The following is a 27,226-nucleotide window of genomic DNA, read 5'->3' on the forward strand; positions in this document are numbered from 1 at the left end:
AGATGATAATGAGAGACAGGTGAGTACACAGCTAAACTTAATCTGAGTAAAGACACACGGAGGTAACTGAAACACAATAAACGGGCAATGAGAATGAGTGGGAAATAAACAGTGAACATGAACAGAAAACGCTGGGTCAACGACCCAGGAACCCTGACATTATCCCCCCAAAAACCCATCTCAATAGAGACTGTGTCAGCTCCCAAACAGACAAAAAAGAAACTAAAAACCAGCAAAAAACTACTTAAACATAAAAAATCACAAAGAAAGAACAATACAGTATCCACATCTGAACCAAAGAGTAAAACAGTGAAATGTAGATTATTGAACATTAGGTCTCTCTCCTCCAAGTCTCTGTTAGTACATGACTTGATAACTGATCAACAAATCGATTTACTCTGCCTTACAGAAACCTTGTTACAGCAGGATGATTATGTTAGTTTAAATGAATCAACACCCCCGAGTCATTCTAACTACCAGAAACCTCGAAGCACAGGCCGAGGGGGCGGTGTGGCAGCAATTTTTCACACCAGCCTATTAATCAACCAAAGACCCAGACAGACTTTATTTGAAAAAATGATGCATTTGAAAGCCTTGCCCACCCCAGCTGTAAAAATCCAAAACCACTATTATTTGTTACCATCTACTGTCCACCTGGGCCTTACACAGAGTTTTTTTCTGATTTCTCAGACTTTTTATCTGATTTAGTGCTCAGCTCATATAAAATAATTATTGCGGGTGATTTTAACATCCATGTAGATCAGGGGTGGAAGAACTCCCGGCCTCAAGGGCCAGTGTCCAGCAGGTTTTAGATGTGTGCTTGATCCAACACAGCTGATTCAAATGGCTAAATGACCTCCTCAACATGTCTTGAAGTTCTCCAGAGGCCTGGTAATGAACTCATTAGTGGTGCAACGGACACGATTGATCCGTAATCCGAACCGATCCCACTCCACGGTTCGGCACGCACGTGATCCGAAGATTCGAAAAAGAAGAAAAAAGTATGTGTGTGGTGCGCGTGGTCAGTCTGTCAAGCAATAGTTATGGCCAGCGCTAGCGGTCCAAGGGGAGGAGCAGAGGAGTTTGTGGTATTTAAGCAGCCCTTTGCTGCCCAATCCGACCGGGCTAAAGCTATTACAAAAGCTACTGGGGTGTTTAGCTGCAGACGGGAGGCCGTATTCTGTTGTGCAAAACAAAGGGTTTAAACTAGTCAACGCGTTAGTTGACGCATTGACGGCGTGCAGCCCCACACGGTAACTAGTTAACGGAGATTTGCCGCGTTAATGCAGTTATGGCATTAACGTCATTTGAACAAGATTTACGCTGACAGCAGTAGTTTAAACTATGATGAACGTGCTTGAGCCACGCTATGACATCCCGTTGCGCGTCCACTTCAGTGACAAGATTGCTCCAAGCATGTATGAGCAGGAAAAGTTTAAAGTTATGGCTGAACTGTCCCAGGCATCTTCTGTTGCCCTAACTACAAATGGGTGGAGCTCCAGGGCAACGGAGAGCTACGTGACCGTGACCGCTCATTATATCACAGCAGAGTGGTAGATAGAAAGCCCTCTACTGCCCTATATTTGCACCTTACTGCACCTTAATTTGTTTTTATATAATTGCGTGGAATGAGTCTTGAGTTGAATGTTTTTTAATAGGCAAAAAATACTTAAATGAGTAAATGGCGAGTTAAATTTTTGTCTTTTTTTTTCTGCTGATCCGAAAATTGATCCAATCCGTGACAAAAAAAACGTGATCCGATCCGAACCGTGAGACTTTTGATCCGTTGCACCTCTAGAACTCATCATGTGATTCAGGTGTGTTGACCCAGGGTGAGATCTAAAACCTGCAGGACACCGGCACTCGAGGCCTGGAGTTGGAGACCCCTGGTGTAGATGAATGTGCCTCCACACTGCCCCCCCTTTGGTGAATACGCAACACATTTCCACTAGTTTTCCTAATTGCCACTTAGGGGTGTAATTACTCATGGTTGCATTATGTCTACCATTATGTCTACCATTATGTCCACCCATCAGCAGGCAATCATGATCTGTATCTGTATATGAGCTTATTAATCAAGAATAAACATACTAAGGAGTAATGCTTTATAAATGGTGAATTAAACACTTTATAATACCCTACTAATGCCTAATATTGTGGCATTATTAGGCAGACAGTGAATATAAAGTGTTACCTTCACTTACTTGATTTGCTCGTGCTGATTGCTCTGTGCCCCATGTGTCCACTTTGAGATGTAGTGTGAGTTTCAGTGCAGGTTTGGGTTACCTGATGATGTTGCTCTGCAGGTGATCACTCTGCTGCTGTTCGTCTTGAGCTTGAAGCCTCATGGCCTCCTGTTCCTCCTCCGACTGCTGACTCAGACCGTCCATCAGCCACTGCTCCCTCAAAGCCTTCTTCTGTCAGGCAACCAACACACAGGCCACTGCTTTAGCCTTAAACTGAGCTCAGTGTTCTTCTCATATTTAAAATGTTCAAATCTCCGGTGACACCTGCTCTGTCTTCCATTTGACATTCTCTGCTTTCAAAAATCCTTTTCCTATCCTCTTAAGCAAAGAAAAATGTTTGACTGATTTCTCTATCAGATATTTTGATGAACATTACGTTTGCACACACTCCTCAGTTTCACAAACAGCATCCTACATCCAACATTATGAAGCACAGCTGCAGTGGAGCCAGTCCCTCGCTTCCGATTCAGCTGTTAGTCTCAGTCTGACATATTTAGATTTGCCAGAATGGGAACCAAAGAGCTTCTCAGTGTAGTTGGTATGGACTGTGGGAGTCAAATCTTTAGTGAAATTGTAAAAACTAATATTGTCCAAATAATAATGAGATGGATCTTTGTTTTTAGCATGTACAGTTTGGAAACTCTGGCACAGGAGCTTTTGTAAGCACAAGTTGTAATCGTGACTGGAAGAGTAGGGATTTTCTCAAAGTGTCATGGTCTCCGTGCCTGCCCGGCCGGCCCCACAAGGCTACATCTGCTGTTTTGGCTCTCTCTCTCTCTCTCTCTCTCTCCCTCTCTGCCTGGGCGGAGCTCACTGTGGGCTCCCGCCCTTGGCCCACACACCTGACAACAATCACCTGTCATCACCTGGAGCACTATTTGAGGCTGGAACACAGATCCTCTCGTCGCTGGATGATTGTACTACAGACGTTAGTGTTTCTCACAGCTCCTGTGAACCTGTGCCTAGTGATTTGAGATTCGTGATTATTGTGTGACTTCCCTTTTCTTCTACTACAGACTTTCCTCCCCGGACCTGTGACCTCCCTGCCGTGTGAACGTGTGAGTGTGGGCAAGAAGACGTGAGCGAGTGTGAGAGAGCTACCCCGTGATTCCCTGGAGTTTTGGATTCCCTTCACTGTATATATCGTGCACTGGTGCTGTAAATAAACTGTTTTTGGAGACGTCAACCGCTCCTTCTACCAGATTGTGACACAAAGCTCTGCTATAAATATGTAGACGTGTATTAAACAAACTCGTGTCCAACAAAAACCTTTACTGTGTTAAAGAGACTGAGATCCTCCAGATTATTTAAGTTTATTTTACTTTGTAACTTTAAAGCTACGGAGTAAAATAAATGTAAATATCAAGTCAGAAATAAAAGCTGTACTGATGTTTGTGTGTGTGAGATGAAAAGAGGAAGTGCAGTACAGCACTGAATGTAACCAATAGCAGTGGACAGTTCTACGGTGTGGCAACAGGAAATGAGTCATGTGTTGCCCTTCTCCTTACCCTCATTGCATTCAAAAGTATAAATTGTGTACATTCCCAGTAGCTGGGTGGCCTTAGCTGAGGAGGCAAAGCAGGTCATCTAGTAATCAGAAGGTTGGTGGTTCCCAGTCTGCATTCCAAATATCCTTGGGCAGGATGCTAACCCCACCTCTGATGTATCAGTCAGAATATGAATATGTGGGGATGTTAACTAGAAAGGCCTCCAAAGACAACTCTGTAGTATCATTTACTAAAAATAAAGTTTGATTGTATTTACTTCGCTTTTTTGTAATAAATAAATATAATAATAAATAAATTAACCAAAACACTTTTTAACATCCAGTTTGGTGATACCTTGTTTTATAATATTTAATGGATATTGTATTAAAATGCAGCAAAAACATTTAAATATTTTGTTTATTGTTAGAGTTATTCATTTTTCCAGCATGTTCCCGTAGGGAATTTAGATATTTTTCTGTAGTCACTGATATAAGAAGGTGATATCATTACACACCACTACAACACCAGCAGTGACCAGTTTGCCAAAGATGTAGGAAACAGCTCAGTGGTGTGACGCAGTTTTAGACAGCCCCCTTGTGGTTAACTGTAACTGGGGTTAACTTGTGCATAACTGCTTCTTAAAAAAACTTCAGATGTGTGCCTGAAGCACCCAATTTTTGTTAACATGAAAAAAAAAATATATAACTTGGAACGACTGAATGAAAAAAGAAGATTTGACTTTTACAATAATGTATGAAATGCCTTCAGTTGTGTTGAAGAGGAATAGCTGTAGCTATAATATGAACAATCATCCTCACATAATGCTACTGCAGTGAGTATATATCTGTGAAATAAAGCTCTGAGACTGCATCAATGAAAATGTGGAGAAATATAACAGTAAATGAAATCATTAAACCTTCATGCAAGAGTTCCTCACATTCCCTGTATACACTGTTACACACACCCAGTGACACATTTTCTCCTGGATATTTTGCTTTTTGGCTGTAAAATAGAGACATACCTTTATGTACTGCAGTTTTAACTTCTCTTCTTCTATCTGTCTCCTCTTCTTGGCAATTTCTTCCTGGATTCTTCTTTTGTCCTGTGAGGGCAGGTCAAACATACATTTGCATCATATGCACAATTACAACATGGAAACTATTCCACCTGTTGTCTCCTCATGCTGACACTTCAACCTTGAGCTGACAGACGGACAGCAACAGCTATAAATAGACAAAAAGCAGCACGGGCTTCATGACGTGACCTACCTGTTGCTTGAGTGTGTCTGTGTATGTGTGTGTGTGTGTGTCTGTCTGTTCGCTTTAATTTCAACAACGTTCTTTGCTAATTAGTACACTATGTAGCAAAGACATCTAGAAATTTGATCAGATACATTGGACAGAATAAATTGTGCAGTTTTTATCCTGGAAAATTTCAGGCAAACACGCTGCTTAGTTGCTTTATTTTTAACTAAGCCTCACTGCTCACTAATATTAGCTCCTAGATCCAGGATCAGTGTGGAATTAAGCCTGAGTAAAAGGGGATCTCCCTGTTGATGTCTGCTAGTATTTATGACTCTGTCTCAGTCCAGCCAGCATTCTAAGCAGAGAAGCCCAGAATTCTCTTCATACCATTTCCAACTCATCTGGGAGGACACAGAGTCATTACCAAGTCAGCTGAGAGACATAATCTCTCCACCAAGTACTGGGTCTGCCCCAGGGCCTCCTCCCAGTAGATCATTCCTGAAACACATCACCCAGGAGGCATCTAGGAGCTCAGGTGCCTGAAGAACTTCAGCTGCCTCCTCTCGATGTGGAAGAGCATGGACTGAGTCCCTCTGGAAGGACCAGTGAAACCCATTTCTGCCACTTGTATCATGACTTCATTGTAACTACTCGGAGCTTATGACTAAAATTTCTTTTCAACTCACTTTGAATTATTCATTTTTAATTTTACAGTGCCAAATCACAACAAAGGTTGCCTCAAAGTAACTTGTATTTTAATGCTACAGTATGAAGTGCCTTGAGACTGTTGCAGGTGATGGTCCATCATCTCCATGGACGCCGCCCAATCCATCTGTAAATCTCACGGGCCACTCTCTTCTCACTAATCAACAAGACCCTGAGATACTGAAACTGCTCAAATAATGGTCGGAACTCACAAGCATTGTTTGGACACGCTACCCTTTTTCCAACTGAGAACCATATTAAAAGACTTGGAGGTGCTGATTCTCGTTCCTGCCACTTCACACTGGGGCACAAGGTCACCACCTGATGAAACTAACAGAACCACATCAACTGCAAAAAGCCAAGATGAAATTCTGAGGGTATCAAAGTGGAGACCACTCCCTCAGGATGTCCCAACGGATATGGGGAGGGAATGCCTTCTCCATCTCCGCCTGTAGACTTGTTAGGCAAACTTCCACACACCCTCAAATATTCTCAAAAACATGAAAAACTGGTCCAGTGTTCCACAACCAGGATGAAAACCACACTCCAAACTCTTGAGCGATCGTGGCTCAAGAGTTTGGAGCCCGCCTTGTAATCGGAAGGTTGCCGGTTCGAGCCCCGGCTCGGACAGTCTCGGTCGTTGTGTCCTTGGGCAAGACACTTCACCTACCGCCTACTGGTGTTGGCCAGAAGGGCCGATGGTGCGATATGACAGCCTCGCTTCTGTCAGTCTGCCCCAGGGCAGCTGTGGCTACAACTGTAGCTTGCCTCCACCAGTGTGTGAATGTGTGTGTGAATGGGTGGATGACTGGGTATGTAAAGCGCTTTGGGGTCCTTAGGCGGGGCTAGTAAAAGCGCTATACAAATACAGGCCATTTACCATTGTTCCCCCTGAACCCAAGGTCCAGCTAATGGATGGACTCTCCTGTCCTGTACCCTGGCATAGATTTTCCCGGGGAGGCTGAGGAGCGTGATCCCCCTGTAACTGGTCCTTCTTCTTACAGAGGGGAACTGCCACACCAATCTGCCGGTCCAAAAGCATCAATCGAAGCCTCCATGCAACCATGAAGCCAGGACAGCCCCACAACATCCAGAGCTGTACGGAGGGCAGAGTGACTCTTCTTACATGGTCTTGTCAAATCCACCCACACTTAAGTTTTTGTATCAGCCACTGCTCGCCCCTCCAATAGAGGGTGGCTGTAGCTCAGGAGATATAGCAGGTCACCTACTAATCGGAAAGTTGGTGGTTTGAGCCCCGTCTGCTCATCCAAGTGACTTCTTCAGTCACTTGGATGAGCAGACGGAGATCGCTGAAATGTTTCTCCTACTGAAAATGCTATGTTCAAATGAATAGAATCAGCTTCTTGGGTGTGAAGAGTATTACTAAGCAGGAAGTGAGGGCAGCTATGAAAACAATAGAGAATGAAAAGGCAATTGGTCCAGATGACATACTTGGCCCAGTTCATCCTGTCATGCACCAGTATCGATCTGTCTGACACAGAAAAGGAGCGTGAGTTTTAATGTCATGACTGAAAAAACTAGATTTAATTTTTGGTTCCAAAAGGAGAGGGCAACATATTTAGATAATAATGACCTACCAGGAATATCACCATGTGTTGTATGGGATGCAGGAAAAGTAGTAATGCAGGGCAAAATATTATCTTACTGTAAAGAATGTGTGCATTAGAACTAGAACAAGAAATGTAATCATTATCTTCTGCCTATGCTACCTCACCACAAGAAAATAGAGAAAACAAACAAAAAATAAATAAAATTAAATGAAATAATTAACGAGGAAACAAAATTTCTGATGCTAAGACTTCATTTGGAGAACTTTGAACATGGAAAATAATCTGGAAAATTCCTTGTTAAAGCTAAATAAAGAAAAACAACAAATATTCTATAAAGGATTCGACTGAAGACAAACTCATGATCCACAACAAATAAATAAATCTTTTAAAGACTTTTATGAAGCTTTATACTCATCACAGATTAATCCCTCCAGTGCTGACACTGCAGAATTTCTACTGAAACTAAGTGATGAACAGATTGTGGCTCTGGATTCACCTCTTTCAGTGTCTGAATTCCATGAAGTCCACAGCATCTCCCAAACAATAAAGCCCCAGGTCCAGAAGGTTTTCCAGCAGAGTTTTACAAAGAATTTTGGCCTATGCTAGCGCCTTCGTTTTTCAGATTGGTCACTCAAATTCAGAATAACGAGACACTGTCTCCAATATGAACTCTGCCATCATTAGTCTGCTTCTTAAACCAGGCAAGGATCCTCCACTCCCTCCAGCTACCACCCAGTTTCAAAAGACCTTAAAATACTTTGCCAGAAGATTAGAAAAAAACACTCCATTCATAATTTGTTGTGACCAAACAGGTTTAATCAAGTACTTATAAATATAATACATTATTGCTCGATCAAATTAGAAACCACCGTTGTCTCCTTAGATGCAGAGAAAGCTTTTGAGCAGTTAAACTGGAAATGTTTTAATAGCAGTTCTACATAAATGTGTATGTGGTTCATTCTTCATAGACTGTAGGTTGAAGCTTTGTGAAGTAAGATCATTTGTTGTAACACAAGCCTTTGGAGAGCTGTACAGTGTTTTAATCCAGAGGGGCTCCACACAGGACTGTCCATTTCCCGCTCGCTCTTTATTATTTTTATTGAACCATTAGCACCAACTGAGATGAGGCTATATTCTGATGATGATGTAATACTTTTCCTCAGGAACTTAAAAGCCTCACTTATAAAGACAATGACAATTATAGACAAGTTCTCATCCATAGGGAGTAAATCAACAGCTCTCTCTTACTTGTTTTAGATCACTAGATTTCAACATTTTGAAATTCTTTTCCCTCAGAGATAAGTCTAAAAACTCTATTTCTTATCCAGTCGCTTGCTACGTGTTTCAAAATGGATTAAACCAAGCTTATTAGACAGGCCTTGGCTGGACCTAGAACAAGTATCTATGGAAAAGTAAAAATATCTGCCTCTCATTAGCTCCAGTATTAAGCATCACAACATATCATCATAGCTTTAAAAGCCTCAACATAAACACTTCTCTAACAGCCTGGTGGGAATTCTTTACAATTCTTAAAAAGTCTGCACTTATCCCATGTAAACTAAAAAGTTTTTAAAATAAAACTATAAAGAAAAATCATCACTGAATACTAACTACTAGAAAAATACTAACATTTTCATCGTGGCATGAGAATAAGATAAAAAAAAATATATATTAAAAAAATCATACAAGACCCAAAGTTTATTTCATTTGAAGAATTTTTATCAAAATATAAAATCAGCAAAGGTGAATTTCTTGAATATCAGCAACTGAAATCCATCATACAGGAAAATCTGAATCCCTGTCAACTGAATCTAGAAATACCCACTTGGGAAGCATGTTTTTTTTAAAGAACTATACCCCCAAATGGTCATCAATAATTTATAATCTATTGTTTAAAATCTATTGTTTAAAATCGTTTGCATGTTCTCCCCGTGTTTGCGTGGGTTCCCTCCGGGTACTCCGGCTTCCTCCCACCGTCCAAAGACATGCAGTTTGTGGGGATAGGTTAATTGATTAATCCAAATTGCCCATAGGTGTAAATGTGAGTGTGAATGGTTTTAGCCCTGAGACAGACTGGCGACTTGTCCAGGGTGTACCCCGCCTCTCGCCCTATGAAAGGGCGAGAGGCGGGTCATACGATTGTTGGGTTTTTCTCTGTATTTATTATTGTGCTATCTACTGTACAATATAAAGCGCCTTGAGGCGACTTTTGTTGTGATTTGGTGCTATATAAATGAAATTGAATTGAATTGAATTGAATGAAAGCTGGGATAGGCTCCAGCGCCCCCCGCGACCCTGAAAAAGGATAAGTGGAAGCGAATGGATGGATGTTTAAAATCGACTAATCAATTTCCCTCCCAAAGGCTAAGTGGCAGCAAGATCTTTCCACCAGTCCAGATAAAAACATCTGGACACAAATATGCTTAAGCACCCTCAAAATGACGAAAAGCCCAACTTACAACTTAAACAATACAAAGTTCTCTACAGAACGTACTACACAGGACAAAGTTTTTCCAAATGGACACACTCACAAAAATCAGAATCAATATCAGAATATTTTATTAATCCATAAGGAAATTATGTGGTTATAGTAAGAACAGTAACAGACTGAACTAAATCAATAATACGACGAATGACAAAGTTACAAACTATATTTCTGTAAAATATTACAGAGATTAAATATATTTGATTGACATTTTACTCTAAAGTGTAAAACTTTATTTGTTATTTTCACTGTGGAGGATGTGCAAAGGGTGTAACTGTTGCAGTGTGTTCTGTGCATTAGATGGAGGAGTTGTACAGATAATAGAGAGATAATACAGATAATGATTTCCTGAGTCGCTTAGTGATGCATTTGAGTAATCTCAGTGTGTCACTGAGCGTGCTCCTGTGACTGGCCAGCACGTCATGGAGTGGGTGGGAGGTATTGTTCAGCATTGTCCTTATCTTGGACAACATCCACCTCTCAGACACCACCTTAAGGGAGTCCAGCTCCATCCCCACAACATTACTGGCCTTGTCGGTCAGTTTATTGAGTCTGTTGGCATCTGTGACCCTCAACCTGCTGCCCTAGCCTGCAACAGCACTGACCACAACAGACTCATAGAAAATCATGAGCATTGTCCTACAGACAATGTTTTCTCTTTATGACATCAGAGGGTGAAGAGGAAAGTGAAGAGGTGTGGTGCCCCTATGTTGCTGATCACCTTGTCAGACACACAATGTTGAAGACACACATATTGTGTACTTCCTGTCAGCTAATCAACAATCCAGGACACCAAAGAAGCATCCACCTGCATCGCTGTCAGCTTATCACCCAGGAGGGTCGGCCTGATGGTGTTGAATGCACTGGAAAAGTCAAAAAACATGACCCTCACAGTGCTCGCCGGCTGGTCCAGATGGGTGTAGACTCGATTGAGCAGGTAGATGATGGCCTCATCTGCTCAAAGGCAGGGCTGGTAAAGAAACTGAAGTCAATGGTCATGAAGACCATTCAGGGTCTTCATGACGTGGAAAGTCAGTGCCACAGGCCTGTAATCCCGGGGGGAACGGGATGTGGTGCCGAATGTCTGTCTCTTTAAAAAACAACAATGGATGAATTTGTCTCTCTCTGGTCCTCACTGATAAACTCCATTACTTAGTGGGGGTGGTCGGCTCTAGTCTCGTTTCCCTGTATGCCTTGCAGGTGGATAAGGATGCTCTCCAGCCCCCCCGTGTCTGGCAGCCTCGTGGGGGCTGGAGAGCTGCGGTTGCTGTTGGGTGGGTGCTTGGTATACGAGTGCTTGTGGTGGCAGGTGCTGGCCCCCAGTCTTCTGGGTGGATGCAGGACCTGAGGCCCAGGTACCCGGGGTCACCTGGTCCCTGGCTCCCTCCTTGTGCAGGGGTGGTCTGAACCCCAAGTCTTGGAATTCCTCTAAACACTCCCATGTACTTTTTGTGGTGGGGGTGGTGGCTGCTGCCCTGGACTCGGTGGTGCTCTGGGGCATTGTCATTGCAGGCCCTAGGCCAACTTGTTCCTGCTCTTTGGCGGGATGTTGGGAATGGGGTGCCTACTGAGCCAGTCGTTTGCTGGCTCTCTCCTTCCAAGGATAGTCCTCTACCTTCCGTTCATACTTTATCACCGCTTTCCCCCTGGATGCTTCTGCCCCTCCCTGGGATGTGGGTGGTTGTTGGTTCTGGGGTGCGTGGCTTGATGTTCTGGTGTGCTTGTTGGCCCACTCCCTTGGTGGCTCAGGGTGGCTTGGATCTTTTCAATGTTGAGGCTCAGCCGGATGCCGGGTGGTTCTTTGGCGCCTGTTCTTGATTTGTACCAGGGTGGCAGTTTCTGGAGGGGTTGACTGCCTGTTGTCTCTGGTCTTCTGAGACTCTCACCCTTTGACCGTGGACACCCCATCTGTGGCCTCCCTCCTCCTGCTTAGATGGACACGCGGATGTCACCAAGACGTGTGGTCTCAGGTCAACAGTGCTCTTGGGAGATGTGGATGGCTGTGATTGTTGTCCTAATTCCGTCTCCGTCTGCCTCTAGGACCTGGGAGGACATTATTGCAGCTTCCCACCCTCATTATCAAGTGCATTTATGACAAAGACACATACACAGAGACACTCACTCTCTGTCTTTTTCTTTCTCTCACAGTCATACTCACACTACAAGATGACTGTTGATTTATATATCTGTGTATCTGTGTTCTCATTTTTGTATGTTGATGCTTTAAAGGTGCAGCAGTTGGTGATACATTTTTCATTTCTATCTGTACTCTTTCTTTTTATTATAATTCCAGCATTAATCGTGTTGGAATTAATGGAAAAATTATCCCAATATCTTTATTATTAATCAATATTACCTTATTATTATGACTTTGGTCAGAATATAAAAATCCAAATGCACAGATAATATAAACATTGGTAACAATTTGTAACCTACTATCAGTGAAATTAACGACACTATTACTAATTGGCTTTGCCTCATGGGCATAGGTTACATTATTGCACTCGGTTTCTGGGCTTAAATTTCAGTGTAACATTACTCAGTTAATTGCTTATTGTTAATTTAATTAATTGGTAATTGTTAATTAACAGTGTTAATATAAGATAATTACTTGGCATTAAATAATCATGAAATGGTTTCCACAGCATTCCCTTCTTGTTTCCAACTTATGGCCCAACTTTAAATATTGAGCTGTAAAAGGCTCCCAAAGATTCAGTGATTAAAAAGAGAGTACTTCAGATGTTTGATTGACTGATTTGGTATCCATCAGAGGGACTATCACGCTCTAGACAGTGAAAACTGTGGGTTTTTGTCTGTTACAGATGAAGGACCATGCTATTTGAAACAGTGGCCCCAACATGACTAGCTATAGTCACATTAAAGTTCAATAAAGTTCCATGAAACATGTTAAGCTGAAACTGATAACATAATAACAAATATAGTAAAACTCCAACTTAGATATTGTGAAAAGTGCAAGTCCCTGTGGATGAACAATAAAGCCAACACATAAGTGCCAGAACTACTTTGGTTATACTAGCTGCTAATTACAGCTGGCTCCAAAAGTCCCCTCGATTGTTTAACTTCAGCCAAGAAATTAACATGTTCACATCCTGGCACTACAAAAGTTTTGGCCTGGACTTGCTCCATTCTCTCCTTCATAACAACTGTTTTTATAACTCACCTGAATGTTGGAAGAGCTACAAGTAACCAGGGACCCCATCGCTCTGCCTGACAGGTGTGCCAACAGAGGCAGCCTCTCACCTGTGTTTGTGCTATTGATGCCATATTTAATAGAATTAACTAAGAAACCATATGGGCTGCTGTTTCATACATGAAGTCTGTGCTCTAGTTTTAGTGAGTGCTGATAATTATTCACTGAACCTTATGTCATCATCAGTTAGTGCTTTATGTTAATATCTTTCTGCCTCAGATGAAAGCGATGCAGCCTCTCGGCACATTGACAGGCGAGTTGACTTGCACAGCTACAACTCTTTTCTGGCTGGATTTTCTCTCTACGCCATCTTGCAAATACACACTCACATGTTTTATTTTCAGGCTGTGCTTTGATAACAACTCTTGTTCCAGTTCTGCATCCTGACATCCTGCTGAAGCAAAATATCACAGCTCTGAATCACAAGAATGCAGAGATTTACACAATGAGAAACATCTACTGATATACAGGTATTTTGCTGACAGATGGCATCAAATAGTGTGACTATGAGCTCTTTACCATGATGGCCTGGAGCCTCTACTTGAGGTAGGGGTCACCAGGATTCAACTGACATTTTTAAAACATGCACCTATGGGGTGAATGTGAAGTGCCAGGCGACTTCCTTCTTGAGTCATCGCATTCACAAGATGTTCAGAAACCCTTGAACCTTGACCTTGGACATAGATGTGAAGGTAACCAGGATTCAAACTCATCTGAATCTTTTAGTAGATGCACCTATGGCATGAATGTTTGGTCCCAGTCTGTTTCAATGTTTCCTACACATAGACCATGTATATAGTTCCACTCACATATGTATACATATACACTGCTTTTTATTCTATTCTATTTATTTATTTATTTTTATTTTTTCAGCCTTATTGTATATTGGTTTCTCTTCTTCTTATTTTAGCACCTTTGTGGTCCAGCTACCCAATTTCGCTGTGCAAGAAACTGCACAATGACAATAAAAAGCTCTAAGCTCTCTAAGCTCTAAGAATTTCAAAATCCTGCATCGCCTATTTCTCGAGTTGTTCATTAGTGTTTGGTAAAAACCAAAGACAAATTCCATTACAGTCACATTTCAGAAGCTATGAACTTTCAGCAGGACAAAAACAAAGACAAAACAGTTACTCAGACTCTGAAACTTTTTACACTAAGTGTGATTATAAGCTGTCCATTTTATTACAGTTCCATAAGCGTCTGTTGTATTAAAACGTGAACTTCTGTTATGAAGATGGACCTGCTGTTCACACTGTTTCTAGCCTAAAGCTACCAGTGGAATTACTTCCTTGTTTGTTTTACTAAATCATAAAGACACACTCACCTGACCTCATCACTAACTCATGTGGACACAAATCAGATCATTCTGATGACGGGCTTCCAGCTCCGCCCCTCTAGATACAATGGTGAAAAACATTCATATTCAAATTTAGCACTATCTTTGCCATCTAAACAAATGGATTAGAACCCATCACCACTTCAAGTCAGTATGTAACACAGACTATTTGGAAACTGGCTTTCTACTTAAACTACAGAGACTGTAGGACTGCTGTTTACCATGATGGCCTGGAGCCTCTCCTTCAGCAGGTCGGCCTCCTCCATGTCCTACGTGAGAGACAAAGCATGTAACAGTTAATCAGCTGCGACTGTGGAGCCACACAGGACACACAGCAAATCAAAGAAGTTAGAAGCCATCACGAATAACTTTGATTACCCACTCTGCAACATCTTTATGGAACATCCTCTCTCTCCGTCGTACAACAGAGACACAGAAAATCATTCACACCCATAGACTTTTTCATTCTTATACAAACTGCAGATGAGCTGAGGATGTTCTTCTTATATGTAACTGCTTATTGTTGAAGGGCTCATAATTCTGTGTTCTATGTTCCCAGTTTTTACTCTTTGATGCTCATTTGTGTAAATAATTACAATAATTACAAGCATACATCTGTATGGCACTTTGGTCAACAAAACCTGTGCTTTAAAAATACATTTTACTGACTAGTTTACTGGCTATTAGTAAATCCAAATCATTAATACATCACACAGCATTGTCAAACAGAGTATTCTACCTCTTTATATTGATAATGATTTCTTTTTAGCTTTTATTTACAGGGAGTGCAGAATTATTAGGCAAATGAGTATTTTGTCCACATCATCCTCTTCATGCATGTTGTCTTACTCCAAGCTGTATAGGCTCGAAAGCCTACTACCAATTAAGCATATTAGGTGATGTGCATCTCTGCAATGAGAAGGGGTGTGGTCTAATGACATCAACACCCTATATCAGGTGTGCATAATTATTAGGCAACTTCCTTTCCTTTGGCAAAATGGGTCAAAAGAAGGACTTGACAGGCTCAGAAAAGTCAAAAATAGTGAGATATCTTGCAGAGGGATGCAGCAGTCTTAAAATTGCAAAGCTTCTGAAGCGTGATCATCGAACAATCAAGCGTTTCATTCAAAATAGTCAACAGGGTCGCAAGAAGCGTGTGGAAAAACCAAGGCGCAAAATAACTGCCCATGAACTGAGAAAAGTCAAGCGTGCAGGTGCCAAGATGCCACTTGCCACCAGTTTGGCCATATTTCAGAGCTGCAACATCACTGGAGTGCCCAAAAGCACAAGGTGTGCAATACTCAGAGACATGGCCAAGGTAAGAAAAGGCTGAAAGACGACCACCACTGAACAAGACACACAAGCTGAAACGTCAAGACTGGGCCAAGAAATATCTCAAGACTGATTTTTCTAAGGTTTTATGGACTGATGAAATGAGAGTGAGTCTTGATGGGCCAGATGGATGGGCCCGTGGCTGGATTGGTAAAGGGCAGAGAGCTCCAGTCCGACTCAGACGCCAGCAAGGTGGAGGTGGAGTACTGGTTTGGGCTGGTATCATCAAAGATGAGCTTGTGGGGCCTTTTCGGGTTGAGGATGGAGTCAAGCTCAACTCCCAGTCCTACTGCCAGTTTCTGGAAGACACCTTCCTCAAGCAGTGGTACAGGAAGAAGTCTGCATCCTTCAAGAAAAACATGATTTTCATGCAGGACAATGCTCCATCACACGCGTCCAAGTACTCCACAGCGTGGCTGGCAAGAAAGGGTATAAAAGAAGAAAAACTAATGACATGGCCTCCTTGTTCACCTGATCTGAACCCCATTGAGAACCTGTGGTCCATCATCAAATGTGAGATTTACAAGGAGGAAAACAGTACACCTCTCTGAACAGTGTCTGGGAGGCTGTGGTTGCTGCTGCACACTAATGTTGATGGTGAACAGATCAAAACACTGACAGAATCCATGGATGGCAGGCTTTTGAGTGTCCTTGCAAAGAAAGGTGGCTATATTGGTCGCTGATTAGTTTTGTTTTGTTTTTGAATGTCAGAAATGTATATTTGTGAATGTGGAGATGTTATATTGGTTTCACTGGTAAAATAAATAATTGAAATGGGTATATATTTGTTTTTGTTAAGTTGCCTAATAATTATGCACAGTAATAGTCACCTGCACACACAGATATCCCCTAAAATAGCTAAAACTAAAACAAACTAAAACTACTTACGAAAACATTCAGCTTTGATATTAATGAGTTTTTGGGTTCATTGAGAACATGGTTGTTGTTCAATAATAAAATTATTCCTCAAAAATACAACTTGCCTAATAATTCTGCACTCCCTGTAATCATCAATCATGCTCATAAACATCAACAATATATTTTGCTAACATGTGGGTTTAGCTTTAAAACATGAAGTGAATAATAGCACATCATACATAATTTCACCAGTGTTGGGAAGGTTCCTTTTAAAATGTATTCCACTACAGATTACAGATTACATGCCCCAAAATGTAGTTTGTAACGTATTCCGTTACGTTACTCAATGAGAGTAACATATTCTGAATACTTTGGATTACTCAGTATATTATCAAGCTTTTTACAACTACATGAATGTCCTATTGCTGTGTGATTTATTACTATTACTGAAGGTTACTCTCCATACCAATACCAACTAGATGTTTAAATCTTAATATAAATGAGTAACAGTAGGTGAACATTAGGTAAGGCTGGACTGTTTGCAGCGATCTCCTATAGAAAACTATTCCGCGCGTATATAAAACAGGTCCGCGGCTCCGAACCGTAGTAAAGGGACTAATACGGCTAATACGGCGGGTTCGTGTCCATTCTCCCTGCAGCACGGACTACACTGCCCATCAGGCTATCATTCTTCAGGGCTATGCCTGTAACACTCTGCCTGTTGCCTTCATATTAAATAATTTTTTGAATAATTTTTAAAAATATTTCATCATGTCATTATGCCGGCCGCAAGTAGAGGTGACATGGGCCGCATATGTGGACATCATATTTTGGGTTGTCCACACCACAATACTAAATTTTGCTCAATAAGTGCCTGATATCTCTTTCAAGGACATTATACTGCCACTGTTCTATCAAAATTTAATGTGTATATCTGGCCCTTGTAGAGCAAAATCAGGTAAAAAGATAATTCTTTGTTTTTGCATTCATCAGGTCCCAATCAGCCCAAAGAGAAATTAAAAATGCATGCCATGAAAGAGTTCGGGTCTCAGGAGGTTAATGCGTGTTGTGTTTGGGTTTCCACCGGTGTGGAATTACCAAAAACAGAGAGGGGACAGCCTAACATATGAAACAGGAAAAGACTGCAGTGTAATCCATTTATTTCACCAAAGTAACTGTATTCTGAATACCACCTTTTTAAACAGAAACTGTAACGGAATACAGTTACTCATATTTTGTATTTTAAATACGTAACGCCGGTACATGTAAATACATGTAAACTTTTCATATTAAACATGATATTGTTATTCTTATTTGCACTGACAGCGTTGCACTACGCTCTGTAATGCACTGACATGGGACAAAAGAAAACAATACTACAATTCACATTTAAAACTTCCATCCCTTTTATTCATGTAGAAATATTCTGCATAGACCACACAACTCGAAACAGCAGCAAATGTAATACAATCTAAAGGTTACCTGGGAAAGTAGAGCTCTCCATGCTAACACCACACACACAACAAAGCTACAAGCCGTGCTAGCTCAACTCAGCAGTACCTAATTAGTCGGAAGAAAAAGTAATTTTTTTCCACTACTCATTACATTAACTTCTTGTTAATCTGTAAAATGACCTGAAACACATAATTACAGTTAACAACATAAACCTACAAGCTACAGTCTCTATCCTAATGAGGACAGAAATACCATCTTTCCACAACAACACGGATGAAAACCAAACCAAAAAGGCTTTAAATTGATTTCTGCAGTGGTTCTACTTTAGAAATATGAGCAGGTAGAACGGATGTTCCAAGCCTGACTGCGCTTGCTACATGTTGAAGATCAGGCTTTGGTTCCTGGGCAGTGGTGGGCATGCACTGGGTGTGTTTGGTGATAACCTCTCATCTTTTATTTTAATTGATGAAGCTATAGTATATGAAAGTACCCTGTGGCTTCACTGTGTGGCTTTACCCTATAAACCCCTCCTATGAAATTAGATCTGGGGCTACACACTTTTTGATGAAAGTGTTGATCTTCATCTTCACCTGCGGTCCATGTTCTGTATCACTTCATGCTTGTTTCCTGATGAGAGCAGCTAAGACGTTTTTGTTTTTCTTTGTTGGGCTTTTTTTTGCTACCTTTCCACTGCATTCTTAAACACACTGTAACATATAGATAGGCCTTAGTTTAGATGAGCTCAAACAAAATACTTACAAACTAAGAGCCTCTTGAATTAATGATGAATTTCAAAACAAAATAAGTATTTGAAACCCTGATAACACACAAACTGTCTCATACCTTCACCATTATATGTATTGATGTGTGTAAAATTCTATATAAATGATTTTCTAATGATTAACATCAGACTTAAACTTGGAAGAATTTATTTATGTCTGTGGGGTAGATATGTCCACACACAAAATCTGGACTTTATAATAGACATTTCCAATACTCAGACTACATTTCTCTGTTAACATACTAAAAAGAATTATATTTTTAATTGATCTTTTATTATGATCCTTGGGGGTTTCCTCCAAATCTGGACCAGGGCATGCCTGAGCTTCTGGACAGTCTGAAGTTCAGCCTGGTATAACGTCCCAGAGGTGTTCTACTGGATTTAGGTCAGCCAGGCATGACAGTCAATGGTATCAATTCTTTCATCCTATAGGAGCTGCCTGCATACAGGCATGTGAGGCTGGGCATTGTCATGCGTGGGGAGGAATTCAGGACCCACTGAACCATCATCGGGTCTTGTTATGCCTCCCCAGACCATCATCGTTCAGCCACCAGACCCTTTCATGTCTATCACATGTTCTCCAGGTAAACCTGCTGTCATCTGTGATAAGCACAGGGTGGACCTGCCAATTCTGGTATTCTATCACAAATGTCAGCTGAGCTTCACAGATCAGACATGATCTCAGGTCCTCAGGCCATCCATCCATCCATCCATCCATCCATCCATCCATCCATCCATCCATTCGCTTCCGCTTATCCTTTTCAGGGTCGCGGGGGGCGCTGGAGCCTATCCCAGCTGTCATAGGGCGAGAGGCGGGGTACACCCTGGACAGGTCGCCAGTCTGTCGCAGGGCCAACACACAGGGACAAACAACCATTCGCACTCACATTCACACCTAGTGGTAATTTGGATTATCCAATTAACCTATCCCCACAAGCTGCATGTCTTTGGACGGTGGGTCCTCAGGCCATCCTCATAATTTTTAATTAATTTTTTACATGGAACCCCACCAAGTAGGTCATAAAAAAGAACCTGGTTCCAGGTACTACCACCTAATGAAAAACCTAAAACCCAAGATGAGCCAAGCCGAGTAGGTACTAGTGGAAAAGACAACAACCAAAACTTCTTACACCAGAGATGAGCTCCTGAACATCAGGGCTTCAAGTCCTGAGGACTTGAGGAGGTTTCTGTTTTTACATAAACAGTGGCTGGTGTAATGATGGTGTTATTTAAATAACTATTCAAACTACGCTCCTCATCTGGAATCTTTAGTCATTTACTGCAAACCTTTTTACTCCCTACGTGAGTTTACTTCATTCAGTCTGGTAGGTGTGTATATCCCACCACAGGCCAACATACAAGAGGCCTGGGAGACAAAGCCAGAGACCTTAGTCATTGTCCTTGGTGATCTTAACCAAAGAAACCTCAGTCAGAAGCTCCCCAAATGCATACAGTTTACTCAATGCCCAACCAGACAACTCTACTGTTACACCACAGTAAGCAATGCCTAACATGCAGTCCTTCATGCTGCATTAGGATTCTCATGGTTTACTTGATCCCTTCATACTGGTAGAAACTAAAACTTTCTAAACGTGTATTGAAGACATGTAGGTAGTCCACTAATGATGCAGGCATGTCCGGCTTGCACTGACTGGGAGGTTTTCAGGACTGCTACCAACAGTTTGGAAGAGTATACAGATGTTGTGACATCATACATCAGCTTCTGTGAGGACAGCTGCATATAATCACGCACCAGGGTGAGCTATATTAATGACAAGACCTGGTTTACACCTAAGCTAAGGAGGCTTAGCTGTGAGGAGGCTGGAAAAGGAAGAAGTGTTTTGGTGTGGGCACAGAGATTGTTTCAAAGCATCAAAGTACAAGTTTAGCAAGGCGCTAACAGCTGTACTCAAACAAACTACAGCAGTACTTTTGAGCTCATGACTCTGCTTCTGTCTGGATACGGCTCAGGCAGTTAACCAACTACAAGCCTAAAGCCCACCAGTCCACCAACAATTCCCACCTAGCCAACAGCCTCAACAGCTTTTGCTGTCACCTAACAATCAATGGAACAGTCCGGTTTCCTGCACAACCCCCACCCTTGACTTTCAAGACCTGCGGTTCCCCAATTCCATCACCTCCACCACTCACAGTACACAGTGGACCACCTACTGCTCAACCCTTCAGAAGTTTCTTGATCTCTCAGGTTACTTTTCTCCATACTTGAAAGAGATGGAAACAACGTCTTTAAGAGATAGAACATCTGCAAAGCACCAGGACAATGTCAGTCACCATCCTAAGGTGCTGTGCTGATCAGTTGTTTCCAGTGTTCACCGACATCATCAACACCTCACTGCAGACATGTCATGTGCCAGCCTGCTCCAAGGCCTCCGCCATCATTGCTGTTTCAAAAAAACAAAACAAGACAAAGATCACAAGCGTTGATGACCACAGACCTGTCGCTCCAACCTCTGTAGTCATGAAGACATGTGAGTGTCTGTCTGGTACTACACCATCTAAAATCTCAGACCCCCTGCAATTTTCCTACAGAGCCAACAGGTCAGTAGGCGACTGTTAACATGGCACTGCAGAAGTAATAAATGCATGAACTAGTTTTTCAGCATCACTCAGGGGCAGGCTGTTTCTCATTTTAGAGATATTGAGGAAATGCAAGAAAGCGGTCCTACATTTTCTTTAATATGCACACTATGGCATATCCTGGTCAACAACAACTCCAAGATTCCTCACTGTGTTACTGGAGGCCAAGGTAATGCAATCCAGAGCAGATATCTAAGCACTTTGAGTGCTCCAGGAGAGTAGAAAAGCACTATATAAGAATCAGTCCATTTACCACTTAGCTGGTTAAGGCCGAGTACAATAACCTTAGTTTTATCTAATTTTAGAAGCAGTAAATTAGAGGTAATTAGAGGGGTGTTATCTGGCTTCATAGATAGAGTTGGGTGAAAATGTATGCTGTGCCTTCTGATGATACTGCTTAAGGGAAGCATGTATAATGTACACAGAATTGGTCCTAGCACTGAACCCTGTGGAACCCCATAGTTGACCTCAGCATGTGAAGAAGACTCTCCATTTACATCTCATGTGTCAAACTCAAGGCCCGTGGGCCACATCCGGCCCGACGTACATTTATATCCAGCCCGCGAGATCATTTTATATAGATTTATTATTATTGTTATGCATGGCCCGGCGATATGAGGTGCTAATAACACACAAACTACAGGTCCGATAATGCAGCGCTGCAGCCTCCTTGCCAAACACTAGGCTACCTGGGAACATTCCCACGTCAATCAAGTCAAACTTCTGTTTTTGCCAAGCTAACCCCTCACAATGGCGAAGAGAAAAGTTGATTCCTAAAACAGAGCCTTTCAGCACCGGTGGGAGGATGAATATATGTTTACGTCTATGCGACGTCTTGTCTCCAGACAAAACACGGATTTTGGCAAATGTAAGCCTGAGCAGAAATACGACTGCTGATCAGGTTTGAGAGATGGCCACTGATTTAAAAACACAGTTATGTGAAAGAAGCAAAGACTTCATTGCATACTCTCTTGTTGTGGATGAAAGTACAGTACAGACATGATGGACATTGCACACCTGGCCATCTTCATCCGTGGAGTGGACTCCAATTTGCGCATTACAAAGGAAATATTGGACATTAAATCGATGCACAGGACAACGACAGGAAAAGACATTTTTGAAAACATATGTCAAAGTGTAACTACCCTGGGACAAACTTGTTGGACTTACAACAGATGGAGTGCCGGCAATGTGCAGTGAAAAAAGTGCACTAGTCGGCAGGATTCGAGTAAAGATGCAGGAGGAGAAGTGTACCGGTGAGTTAACAGCATATCACTGCATCATACACCAGGAAACGCTGTGTGGTAAAGTCATAAAATGGAGTATGTAATGATCACCGTAACGCAAACTATAAACTAAAGGTTTAAATCACTGTCAATTTCAGTCTTTTATGCGGGAAATAGATTCAGAGTTTGCCGACATTCCTTATCATACACATGTCCGTTGGCTGAGTTGGGGAAAAGTTCTCAATAGAGTTTTTGAGCAAGGAAATCTGTCAGTTCATGGACATGGCATGTATGATGCGGTGAAGGCATTTCAAGTGAAGCTGCTCTTATGGGAGTCACAAATGCACCAGTGCAACTTGCCTCACTTTCCCTGTTGCCAAGTAATGTTGAACCAAGTCGGCGCAACAGCGTTCCCAAATGCGCAGTTTGCTGGTAAACTGAGCGCACTGCGCACCAAACTTGAACGAACTTGTTGCCAAAAAAAGATGCCAAGGATCCAGCTCTGACAAAATGGCATAAGAGCAAAGAAAACTGAATGTTGTGATTTGTTGTTATTTTAACTTTTGCTGAAAAGCAGAAATTTTATTTATATTTTCAGGGGGTTTTTGCATTATGTTCATATTTTGAATTTTGTATAATTTTCACAAGAGATATTTTTATGAAGAGCAAAATATTTTAAGTTTATTTTAATTTTTATAAAATGGCATAATAGCAACAAAATCTCATTGTTTTGATTTGTCGTTATTTTAACGTTTACTTAAAAGCACAATTTTCATTTATTTTTTCTGGGGTTTTTGGCAGCATGTTCATATTTCTAACTTACATAATTTTGACAGGATATATTTTTATGGAGAGCAAAATGTTTAAAGTTAAAGTTTATTTTTTTCTAAGTTTATTTATTCTGGAATAATATTCCTGACTGTTTTAATTCATATTTATGTTTAAAAAACATTGTTTTAGTGTGTTCAATAAATGTTTATCTAATTTTGGCCCATGACCTAAAGTGTGCCTTAAGTTTTGGCCCCCTGTGCAATTGAGTTTGACACCCCTGATTTACATGTACAAATTGGAGTCTATTAGATAGATATGATACAAACCACTGCAGCGCAGTACCTGTAATACCTACAGCATGTTCTAATCGCTCTAATAGGATATTATGATCAACAGTATCGAACGCAGCACTGAGGTCTAGCAGGACAAGCACAGAGATGAGTCCACTGTCAGAGGCCATAAGAAGATCATTTGTAACCTTCACTAAAGCTGTTTCTGTGCTGTGATGAGCTCTGAAACCTGACTGAAACTCTTCAAATAAGCCATTCCTCTGCAGATGATCTGTTAGCTGTTTGACAACTACTCTTTCAAGGATGTTTGATATGAAAGGAAGGTTGGAGATTGGCCTATAATTAGCTAAGACAGCTGGGTCTAGAGATGCTTTTTAAGTAAAGGTTTAACTACAGCCAGCTTGAAGGTCTGTGGTACATAGCCGATTATTAGAGATAGGTTGATCATATTTAAGATTGAAGCATTAATTAATGGTAGGAATTAATTAAAGATCAAAAATAAAATATTGTACCTTGTAGAGGCTAAACCTACGCTTGAAGCCACTGAGGCGTTCGTTGACGGGGGTGACGCGATGTCACTGGTATGCATGAATTTATTAAACAGTCCAATAGCTCCAGTCGTACTTATCTTGTCCTTTAGATGTTTATCCCAACACAATTTTACACAACAGCACAGCGGTTACAAACTGTTTGCCTTCTTACAATTAACAACACACCTGATGCTGATTACACGCATCTACCTTAAATAACTTCACCATACCCAAAACTCAAAAAATGACCTCTAGTGGCATACATAAGGTATCAACCGAAAAATGGCTCCTACACCCCTTATAATCAAAAATCTAGAATCCACTCACAGATTTTACAGTGTAGTCTCAGTGTAGTCAACCTTTTCCTCACCAAAAGCCGGTTCACAGGCTACTGTGTTTCCTGTCACAAGGATAACATCATCCTAACGTTCACCACTGCTGGTGATAAAGCAGCCTACAGGATGGAGGTGAGGAGACAGGCACCAGCCACTGTTCATTCAGGAGACTGAAGAGCAACAGTGAGAACCTCACTTGGATATTTAACACCATACAGCTAGTTGGGAGAACTCAACAGCAGCTATACTTTCTGAGGAGGCTGAGGAAGTTTGGTGTCTTGCCTATGATCCTCAGCAATGTTTTCAGCTGTGTGGTTGAGAGCATGTTGATCAGCTTCATAACAGTGTTGTATGGCAACACTAATGCTATGGACTCCAAAGACCTGCAGAAAGTGGTGAAGACTGCCGAAAAGATCATCAGGACTCCACTGCCCTCTCTGCTGAGCCTCTACCATCACAGAGTCCACAGGATAGCTACTTCCCTCCTCAAAGACCCTATCAGCGTCTAAAACAGGGTGTTCATACTTCTACCCTCAGGAAGAGATACAGAAGTGTGAAATCTAGGACCTGTAGGCTAAATAAGTCTTTCTTCCCCGCTGCCATTAGACTCCTAAACATCTAACACGCTTTTAATACACTTTTACATACTCACTGCTTTCTGCACATACATCTGATGTAGAATTCAATATGTCCATCCATTCCCTTCCACTTATCCTTATCAGGGTCGCAGGGAGCTGGAGCCTATCCCAGCTACCATAGGGCAAAGGGCAGCGTACCCCCTGGACAGGCTGCCAGCCTGATGCTGGGCTAGCACAGAGAGACAGATGACCATTCACACCTATGGGCAAGTTAGAATCAGCATACAACCTAACCCCGCTAACTGCATGTCTCTGCACTGTAGGAAGACGGAGAACTCACACAACCACAGGGATATATTTATAGTATATATATTTATATATTTATTTTTTGCTTGTAAACATAAACACAATCTGATAAATGATCCCCTTTCTTTTATGAATTTTTTACATTTTTAATCTTTGTCAAATCTTTGTCAAATATGTTTATTTTACATTTTTTAAATTAAAATTAAAGTCAAAAAAATTTTTTTAACCGGTTACATCGTATTAAGTTTCTATCCCACTGCTTTGATCAGTGTCAGACTCCAGGCCCAGTGACATGATTCCAAACCCTGCCTCTCTGTCTGGCCACTCAGTCAAGATCTTGCTTTTTTAATCCCTGCTCCTCCTTCCTTAATCTGATCTGTGATGGATTAGCAGTGCACAGGCCAACACATGTGCCTTTACTGTCATCACCTTGATAAACAGCACTTTATCAAGGTGATATACATTGTTAACATCATCTCGATGCATTCTCAATCATCCAGGAAAGTAAATCTCCAAAAGTTGAATCTGTTCATCTGGACGTAGCGTTTTGTGGGAGAAACGTTTCGTCACTCATCCAAGTGACTTCTTCAGTCTCAGCTGACTGCAGGTTTCCCCAAACCTTATAAACAGTCAAAGCTGGGAAGGCACCTAAAGAAAGCTCCAGCCGATCCAGGAGAGAAGGACAACCGCTGCCCAAGTGAAAACCTGTAGTGATCCCATATGTGTCAGGAGTATCGGAACAGTTGAGACGCATTTTTTCTAAACACCGGGTCTCTGTGGCTTTTAAACCCCAAAACAAGCTGCGCCAAAAACTGGTCCACCCCAAGGATCGGGTCCCCCGACACAAACAGAGTAACATAGTGTACGCTGTTAAGTGCCAGGAGGATTGCCAGGATTTATACATCGGGGAAACCAAACAACCTCTGGCGAAGCGGATGGCACAACACAGAAGAGCTACCTCGTCAGGCCAGGACTCTGCAGTCTATTCACACCTACAGGCCAGTGGACACTCTTTCAACAATGAGGATGTACACATCCTGGACAGGGAGGAACGCTGGTTTGAGCGCGGAGTCAAGGAGGCCGTTTACGTGAAAAGGGAAAGACCATCTCTGAATCGAGGAGGGGGCCTAAGGGTACATCTGTCACTATCTTACAATGCTGTGATTGCAGCCATTCCCCAACTCTCTGTGGATGGGACTCATGGTTATTGATCAGTGATTGTTGATGAATGGTGATGAGAATTTGCATATTAATGATCAAGGAACTGACCTCCCAGCCCATTGTTCATTCAGTGGTGCTGGTTTCAGTCAAATGTACTGTTTATTAGATTAGGGAAACCTGCAGTCAGCTGAGACTGAAGAAGTCAGCTGGATGAGTGATGAAACGTTTCTCCCACTGAGAACGCTACGTTCAGATGAACAGAATCAACTTTTTGGGATTTACTTACCTGGGTGATTGAGCATGCATCAGGACTGATGTAATGTACATTACTAATTTTCTGTGCAAGAAAACTGACAGCTGCAGTAGTTGTAGGACTTGTAGTATTCTTTTCTGTCCTGTATCAGTGGTTTCCCTAATGTATGATAAGAACAGCATGTACCAGTCACATAAGTGCTGAAACATGGTAACATTGTTATAGACTAGCATCAATATTATAGGTTTTAATATTGTGGCGGATCAGTGTATTTTTAGCATCATCCTGAAGGATGATGATCATAGTAATCCATCTGCACCAATGTAATATTTTTACAGCCTGTCACAGAAGTATACCTTCCTTTGGTTCATGGCTAGCGAGTTCACATACAGGATGGGTTTCTGCTGCTGCTTAATCCCTTACTTTACTCGTTACTAACACAAACTGTCTGTGTCCATCTGAGCACG

At 41.6% G+C, this 27,226-nt stretch overlaps 1 protein-coding gene across 1 annotated transcript in view; it reads right to left on the reverse strand.

Annotated features, from left to right (window-relative positions):
- Positions 1–27,226, reverse strand: part of palmdb (palmdelphin b) — an 80,016-nt gene that overhangs the window by 50,942 nt on the left and 1,848 nt on the right. The window contains exons 2-4 of the mRNA XM_039617716.1: positions 14,507–14,554; positions 4,755–4,835; positions 2,287–2,417 (exon numbers count right to left, since the gene is read on the reverse strand). Of these exons, the coding sequence (XP_039473650.1) occupies positions 2,287–2,417; positions 4,755–4,835; positions 14,507–14,551 (257 nt within the window). The 5' untranslated portion in view covers positions 14,552–14,554. The remainder of the gene's footprint in view (positions 1–2,286; positions 2,418–4,754; positions 4,836–14,506; positions 14,555–27,226) is intronic.

Source organism: Oreochromis aureus, linkage group 9, assembly GCF_013358895.1.
Source record: "Oreochromis aureus strain Israel breed Guangdong linkage group 9, ZZ_aureus, whole genome shotgun sequence".
In the NCBI taxonomy this organism is placed as follows: Eukaryota; Metazoa; Chordata; class Actinopteri; order Cichliformes; family Cichlidae; genus Oreochromis; species Oreochromis aureus.